The sequence below is a fragment of the Solanum pennellii genome, chromosome 3, assembly GCF_001406875.1.
Source record: "Solanum pennellii chromosome 3, SPENNV200".
In the NCBI taxonomy this organism is placed as follows: domain Eukaryota; kingdom Viridiplantae; phylum Streptophyta; class Magnoliopsida; order Solanales; family Solanaceae; genus Solanum; species Solanum pennellii.
The window spans coordinates 5,020,910-5,029,532 of NC_028639.1; the positions used below are offsets into that span (position 1 = coordinate 5,020,910).

At 34.3% G+C, this 8,623-nt stretch overlaps 1 protein-coding gene across 3 annotated transcripts; it reads right to left on the minus strand.

Moving 5' to 3' along the window:
• Nucleotides 1-72: 72 nt before the first annotated feature.
• LOC107014893 (probable protein phosphatase 2C 60) lies at nucleotides 73-5,823 on the minus strand. Of its 3 annotated transcripts, none has more exons than XM_015215007.2 (5): nucleotides 5,684-5,823; nucleotides 4,312-4,737; nucleotides 3,711-4,078; nucleotides 2,078-2,314; nucleotides 73-747 (listed from the first exon to the last, which is right to left on the minus strand). In XM_015215007.2, the coding sequence occupies exons 2-5, from the start codon at nucleotides 4,628-4,630 to the stop codon at nucleotides 478-480; spliced, it is 1,194 nt and encodes a 397-aa protein (XP_015070493.1). In that variant the 5' UTR covers nucleotides 4,631-4,737; nucleotides 5,684-5,823; the 3' UTR covers nucleotides 73-477. The 3 variants fall into 3 exon arrangements, with proteins under 3 accessions (XP_015070493.1, XP_015070492.1, XP_027771365.1); XM_015215006.2 differs by lacking the exon at nucleotides 5,684-5,823 and adding an exon at nucleotides 5,286-5,601; XM_027915564.1 differs by lacking the exon at nucleotides 5,684-5,823 and adding an exon at nucleotides 4,839-5,251.
• Nucleotides 5,824-8,623: the final 2,800 nt, after the last annotated feature.

The window sequence follows — 8,623 nt, forward strand, 5'->3', positions numbered from 1 at the left end:
ATATAAAAGGGATATTTCACCAGAAAAATCAACATTGATCAGTATTCACCAAGCAAAAGAAAAACTATACCATAAACAAGCAAAATACTTGTGTTGATGTAGGACGAAATGCTTCGATAACAAGTATATAACATCTACTGTCTTTCTAATTCTGAGGTATCGAATATGATACACGAGGAAATGGAAAGAAAACGAAAGAGGGCAGTTGAATACTTCTTCATCTGTCATTTTACACCATTTACTAAAAGAATCAAAGGGTGTGTAAGAGAAGACACGTTCATACTCGAGAAACAATCTCTACAGTAAATTCTTTCGTTCTTCTTTTGCTGCTCGAAAACTAAACAAGGCACCTGTTCCGTGTTAAATATAACATTGTACATCAAAAGAATAAATTAGTGCACCTTCTATTGTTTTTTCGAGTCTCTCACGAGGAAGTTTTTGAGGACACAGCAGAGTATACAATAGAGTAAAGAGTTTTTAAGTGGTACCGAGTTCTATGGGAGTAGCACAGGGAGCCAAACTTTTTGCTGCAAAGTTCATACCACCACCTCTCAGAGATAAAGAGGGGCCCCTCAACGAGCTCGCCTTACTTACAAGATCTGAATCTAAAAACACAACTATGACTGAGATATCATCGTGAAAATGCCTCCTAACACCACGATCGATCTTCTTCAGATCAGAATACCTCATCTCCCTTTTCTTTGCTGCTTCTTGTAATGCAGTTTTTACAAGCCTCCGAGCGCTTCCCTGAAGGTATGAAAATTAGGAACATGTCATTGCAAAATCAATAAGCAAAGAGTAAACACATTAATATTTATCCCTTATCACAATATTCTTCCATTCCGAGTTGCCTCGATTACCTTCCATGCGAGAAAGCCACACAATTAAGACTAAAATAACACATTGCAGACGAAAATTTGGTAGGGATCTGAAGTACTCACTCATCCATTCTAACAACCACAACATACCAAGTGTAGTCTCACAAACTGGGGTATGGGGAGGATAAACTGTACAAAGACCTTATTTCTACCTCAAAGGTAGGGAGGTTGTTTCGGATAGACCCTCGACTCAAGGATAAACAGTCCAAAGCAGTCTCAAAAAGAAGTAACATGAACTACGATGAACAATAACAAGGAACAACAGGTAGTAACAGAAATTGGAGGACAAGACGAGCAATACTGTGACTACTAGTAAGAACAGACAGCAAGACAGCTCACTGCTACTTACTAACCCATTCTATCCTAATCTATGTCCTTCATACCCTCTTATCTAAGGTCACTCCATCCATTCTAACATGGGAACAATTTCGTTCAAAATTATTATTTTCACATTACTACACTATTTTTTTCATCTGTTAATTTGGTATATTTTTCCGCCTGCAACCATTTCCTTGTTTCCTAACAAAATGTAAGGGAAAATGTTGATATCTCGACACGGAAGGTACCCAAGCATGGATATAGTTATACTAGTACTGTATATTTCAAGAATATCTAAGTACCATGTCCTTATTACATGAATAACACGTCATCCAATAGCAACGGCCTAGTAACAAGCTATTTTTTTACCCCAAAGAAAATAGAAAGACGAAAAGATAAAAACTGAAGTACTCAAGCAACATATATTTTTGCCTTCCATAAACTACAAATGAGGGATCTGGAAGTGTTATTTTGTTCTTTACAAAACGTGGACATTCCTGAAACTACTTGAGCTCTTCACATGAGTTAGCTAACAGGTGAATACCAGGAGTCATAACGACAATATTGGCGTGATATTGAGAACAGGAAATATATTCCTCAATACAATTTGTTCTAGTATCACCAAGAAACAAAACAAAAAATTACATCATAACTTGCTAGAATAGCACATGAAATATGATTTTGGAAAAACATAAGAACAAGATATGTTTAATGAGACATTTCATCTTCACGATATTTAAAACTTTCGATGTTCACCACCTAAAGCCAGCAAATACAATTCTATTAGAGTTGATTTGCAATTGTAAACTTCATATGTGCAAAAGAAATATAAATAAATTAACAGAAGTAAGAAAAAAGTATCAAATAGTCAAAGATCTTACGCTTCGGGGGCTATTTTGTACTATATCAACTGCTTCTTGATTGGAAAGATGTTCCCAGAGACCATCAGAAGCTAATATGAGAAATTGATCATGTGGTTCGAGTTCTTGAACAGTAATTGATGGATCAGAGCTCAATATGGGCCTTTTAAAAGGTTCACGCAATCGAAACTTTGCATACAACGGCTCCCTGTTGTATTCAGGCTTTTTAAGGTAAATATCACCAATAGATCTCGAAATCTGCAAGATGAATTTAAAATTAAAACTCAGATAAATAGCTTGGTGGTAGAAAACAAGTAAATTCATTTCAATATTGTGTGGACTCCTCGTAGGTATATAAAGCAGGATCTATCAAAAACAGGGAAAAGATCATAAATTGAATTAATAGCTCTTAATGAGATATTTTAATATCTTAACTCCTAAAGCACAAAATAACCAAATAGGTATCAAGGGTGGCATCTACATCTGTCACATATAATAACCAGAATGACAAAATATTGCCATAAATGGAATTGAAACAAAGGATTTCATGCACATAGTACAACTACAATTTAATCCAAACAACACGGAAGAAACAAAGAATGGATTCTCCTTTGACCTTTCTGGTCTTTAGTACATTATTGTAATAAACGATTAGTTCCAACACTTGACACGTGGCTGCTTGAAGTTGATACATGGACCATTACTCAGGTGACTAATTAAGTAGTGAAGTTCCTCTTGTTCTTATCTCACGATAAAATCTTCTTTTTATTTGGTCTTTTCATGCATCTTCTACAACCTATTTGGTTTGTATTAATCTGCCTTTTTCTTTTATTTTTTATATAAGTGTGTCTCGTCCTGAATTTCCTTTTTTTGAAAGGTTGTAATAGCATATCAGGTCAGTAAATGAACTTATCAACCATGGGGTTCATGGGATTTAAGCCGAATTGTGTTTGGAAGAAATCTATTCACCGATTGATCACGCGAGTACACATCCAGTCAGCATAGCAAATGAGGAAATCAATTGTTGATTAAGTTCGCACTCCACCTTTTGATGGTTTAAATAAGAATTATTTTCCATTATCATGAATTAATGTGGAATATACAGAGTCTGATTGCACTTAAGAAAAAAGACGAGTGTTTGCTCCTCTGAATTGCCGAAAAATTTGCTAGAAGCTGGACAAAATATTGGTGGTGAGCAATAGATCAACCTATAACTTGAATCATTGCAAACCACCATCCACCCCATAATAAAGGAAACAAATAGTGAAGCAAAAAAGAGTTTCCAATATCAGACAATATAGGGAATGAAGGAAAAATTTTAACAACTTCTGGTTCAAGGAATCTAAAATGCATATCTTCGTCAAAAGACAGCTACAGGAGACGTGGCTCATAAATAACCTCGATGTACAATAAAATCTGATAGGATGCAGATAAGAGTGCAATAACTGTCCTTGTATTCATTGCTAAGACTAGAGAACAGACGATGCACTAGCGACTGCATACAATGTCCAAAGAGTAACAACTTAATTCATTGACTACAAAATGTTTTGGACACTAACGACGATACTAACCATATGTTTCCCTCTGAAATAATAGCAAGAATTAGAAACCATATCAGCTATTCTATCCGCAAATCACGAAACACGAGACATACCTGAATCAGACCCTTTACACGCCATACGTTATGCTTCAAAACCACTATCTGTGGGTCATCTGGATGCATTGACTGCAACTCCTGTCTGACAGATTCGAAACATGCGTTATGCTCAGCTGATAGCTGGATGGCAAGAACCTCCCCTGTAGCCCTCACAAGCCTTCCCAAAACAGCTCGGGAATCACCAAGGTTAGCAACATACAGGATACCATTGCAGATCACTGCTACCAGACAGCAAGATCCCACAGCAGCCATCTGTGGCTTCATTGGCCATTGCTTTGCAACCACAGAGCAGAATCCGTCTTCTGTAGCTTGAAATGCTTTCCGTATTACATCTACAGACATACAATTTTGTTCTGCTGCAAACCCTACAAAAAAGTTGCAGACTAATTAATTCAAACTACAAATTTAAATGGCAAATAATCTAATATAGTAGATATTTTAAATTCTAAAAAGATATACCCTTGCGTTTTCATTACAAAATTTTTAATGAATAGCATTTAACTAGTTTAACAACACCATTTGGACTACAAACAGATTGATGAATTCGATACTTGGCAAATGAGTACTTTGCTCAATAAAACAGGTCTAGTATGCTTACTCTTGAGATTCTGAAAAAGGTGATCATTGATATACCGTGATGTCTCCGGTCCACCATGACCATCGTATATCCCAGCAAACGTTCCATAAGGGCCAGAATCAAGCAAGCTCAAAGAACCCGACTCGATCTGGCTTTGATCTTCCAGCAAATTATTTGCCTGTACAACTGCCATTGAGAACTCACCAATCAAGTGTTGACCACTATCCTTATACCAAAAGAGTCCATCTTGTCGTCCAGCTGCATCTGAACCAGCATGTACAGAATGATCTGACGATGGCCGCCAACAGGCCTTCAGGAAATTTATCAGCCTTGATAACATCCCTCATTTCATTTCACTTCTTCCTACCTCCAGTTTCTCAACTCCAAAACAAAAAATGCAGCAACAGCCTAACTAAAAGCCTAATTATGTTATTATACTCTCTTATCCTGCAAACAAAAAAACAAGCATATAACAAGAACTTTAGCAATACAACTTACTTCAAGAACAGCAGAAAGATCATAGCTTTACCAAGCAAACAACAACATACCCAGTATAGTCCCCACTAGTGGGGGTCTAATGAGGTTAGAGTCTACACAGACCTTACCCCTATCTTGACAATCTTGACAAGTAGAGAGGTTGTCTCCGATAGACCCTCGACTCAAAGAAAGCAATAAAGATCATAGCTTTAACCAATGATAAACAAATCCATTCACAGAAAAATTCCAAAACGCAATTTCAACAACAAAGAATAAAATTAAGCATGACAACAACCTAACAATTTCCAAGATCAGCAATGACATGAAGCAACAAACCCAATACAGTGCCTAACCACAACTAAGCAAAACACCCACATCCCAAAATGAACAAAACAACATTAAAACAATACCCAAATCCTGAAAGAACACAAATCACAGCCAAAACTAAATAAAACCCACATCCCAAAATGAACTAAACAACACCCAAATCACATAAAGTTCACAACTTTTAAGAATACCTGCTGAAAAATAAAGAACAAGAAGACTTTGATGGTGTAATTTAAGCCTTATTATACTGTCTTTTTCTTTTCTTTTCTGGTCAGTTAACTGAAACCCCTTCAACTGATAATGACTAAGATCTGAATAAAACATAACAATCCATGTGGGTCTGAAACTGTTAGATCTATAGATCCATCAAAGCAGCAACTTTTGTATAACCACAAAAACAAACAACTATACACAGTAAAGATTGAGTCTTTTTTTCCAGTTCTTGTTTCCTTTTTCTCTCTCTTGTTTTTTACTAGTAAAAAGGAAATAGAAAAAAAAAAAACATTAAAAAAATTAAAGAGTAAACAGAGAGAAGAAAAAGATAAAAGTATTATAATGAAAAAAAAGGGGAAGAGTCTAAACCCTTTACCTGTGTGTGATTAAACCAACTGAAAGATCTCTCACAGACACACTCTCTTGTGTTTAGCAGTGGAAAAAAACAAAACCCCATAAAGAAAAACCAACAAGATTCTTATCAGTGACAATGCTGACACTGAGTTGCGATTGAAATTCTTTCTTTCTTAATCAGAGATTTTAAATTTAAAATTTGAAAATGAAAATAAAAGAAATTATATTATAAGTATCACCTCATAAATGAATTTTAGATCAAAACTTAAATCGAGATTAATTAAATTCCTATATAGTATCATATAAAAAAATATTGGTCCTTTTATGTTTTGGCCAGGTAGATTCGAAGTAAATGTATGTTTATAAATAATTTTCATGGAAGAAATGAGTGAAAATTTAAAATTATTGAGATTGAGATTTTAGTTTTTTTTAAAAAAAATATATTAAATTTTAGATTAATACATAATTTCGAGGTTTAGTTTTTTTTTTTAAAAAAAAAAAATTCATAAGTTTGATGCTAATTTTTGATATGCAATTTCTAATAAATATATTTTTATATTTATTTTTGGTGTCTAATAGTATATTTTTATGTTGTGGTTTCTAGGTTTAGATGAAAATTTTCTGGTGTTTACTAAAATATTTGATGGAAATAAGAATACTACTTTTTTTTTTTGTAAATTTAAAAGGATTAAATCATTTAATCATATAATTATTACAGATCATTAAATAAAAATACATTTTTTACGTATGGACTTACTATTTTTAGTAACTAAACAAAAGAAAAACACTTTTATGTGTTTTATTGAAATTTGACCAGACCTAACTTTAAAGGCTAAATAATCAAACATTCGTTGTATTTTCATTAACGACGGCTCTTTTTTAATATTTTGATGTCATCAAATAATTCAAGATTTTAAGTATTTTTTTATGTGCGTTAGTCCATTAATTTTTTGAAAATTAACAGACCAACTCCATTGACCCCCTAAACTTGGTCACACTGGGCCTCATGACTAGTATTCATTGTGCTTTTATTAATGGCGTCTTTTTCATTATTATAATATTACCAAACAAATATTACGTTTTTTCAAAATGAATATCCTCTCCATTACTTATTCTCTCCATTTTTTCAGGTACACACTTGGGTGAAAGTCATGTGTCTTAACTAAAAACTAAAGATGGAGATTCAATGTTAAACCGATTCTCCGTTGCCTCCCCCCCCCCCAAAAAAAAAAAAAAGAAAGAGTAAGGGAGGTGATCGATGAGACCATGAAGAAATCTTATATATCATTATTCTCCCATCGTTTATAAAACACAAACAAAACCACTTTATAAGTTCTCAACTAGATGACAAGTATGACGAGCTTGGCTTGCTATCAAACACCGAAGTCCTAAACCCTAAAACGTCGACGACTTCTCAGAGTTTGGACCCCAAGTTTTAGTATTATTTCTTGAGAAGTTAAGAGACTATTTTTCAAAAAACGTTGATAATATACCAGTGTAATCCTACATGTGGGATTTAGGAAGGGTAGAGTTTACGGATATCCAAAACTTTAGTATTATTTCTTGAGAAGTTAAGAGACTATTTTTGAAAAAACGTTGAATAACATACCTAGTGTAATCCTACATGTGGGACGGTGTGTGTTTGTGTATAAAACAACTACATGTAATCCTACATGTGGGATCTAGGAAGAGTAGAGTTTACGGATATCCAAAACTTTAGTATTATTTCTTGAGAAGTTAAGAGACTATTTTGGAAAAAACGTTGAATAACATACCCAGTGTAATCTTACATGTGGGACTATGTGCGTTTGTGTATAAAACAACTACATCATACTCAACAGAAAAAACGTTGAATAACATACCTAATGTAATTCTACATATAGGACGGTGTGTGTTTGTGTATAAAACAACTACATCATACTCAGCAGAAAAAACGTTGAATAACATACCTAGTGTAATCCTACATGTGGGATCTAGGGAGGGAAGAGTTTACGGATATCCAAACCTTACCTCGACATCTTGTAAAGACGGTGTGTGTTTGTGTACAAAACCACTACATTATACTCAGTGGAGTCTAAAAGAATAGAGTATAGACATACTATATCTTACTCATTGTGAGGTAGAGAAACTATTTCAGAGACTTACTAGGCGCGAGAAGAGCACAACAACAACCCTGGGCCACGCTGGGAGAGGATAGAGTGTACGCATGCATGCCCATACCTTAGTCCTACTTTCTGAGAGGTAAATAGACTATTTTTGCCAACTGATTCCATTGATCCCCTTAACTTGGCCACACTGGGCCTCATAATTCGTATTCATTGCGTTTTCATTAGTGACGTCTCTGCTTTCAGTATTTTAATGTCATAAAATAAGAATTCATGATTTTAAACGTTTTTCATATGTGTTAGTCCGCAAATTTTTTAAAATTAGTCGATTGACGCCGTTAACCCCCAAACTTGGCCAGATTGAACCTCATATGCCTGAGCCCTGATGACAAATACTCCTTATATTTTCATTAGGGAACTCTTTTATTTGAGGTTATTTTCTTCAATTTCCTTTTTCTGGTAACAATTTTAATAACATTATCTCACAAAATGAGTCTAATTAGTGAAATGAAAAAAAAAAGTCTACTTAGTGTCTCTTGAAGCTTTCTATTATTAGATTAGTAATTTAACAATAGAAAAGAAAAGAAAATTTAAAAAAGTAAAATTGGGCAAATGCACAAGTATCTCCCTACACTATGACCTAAATTTCCGAGACACACCTTAACTAAACTAAGATCATATTAATCCCCTGAACTTTTTTTTTTGTAATATTGTGCACCTTTTTGGCTTATGTGGCATTCAAATGTCTCCCACGCGCGTCAATTGCCTGGAGTCACGGGGTGTGCTACGTAAGACAAAAGGTGTATAAAATTACAAAAAAATAAGTTTAGGGGATAATAAAACCTTAGTTTAGTTAA

Bases quoted from the DNA above. Each gene is read 5' to 3' on its own strand.
- LOC107014893 (XM_015215007.2), bottom strand. From the start codon at position 4,630: ATGTTATCAAGGCTGATAAATTTCCTGAAGGCCTGTTGGCGGCCATCG. The intron at 4,079-4,311 runs GTAAGCATACTA...ACTTTTTTGTAG, and splicing joins CCTTTTTCAGAATCTCAAGA to GGTTTGCAGCAGAACAAAAT. The intron at 2,315-3,710 runs GTATGTCTCGTG...TTCATCTTGCAG, and splicing joins GTGTAAAGGGTCTGATTCAG to ATTTCGAGATCTATTGGTGA.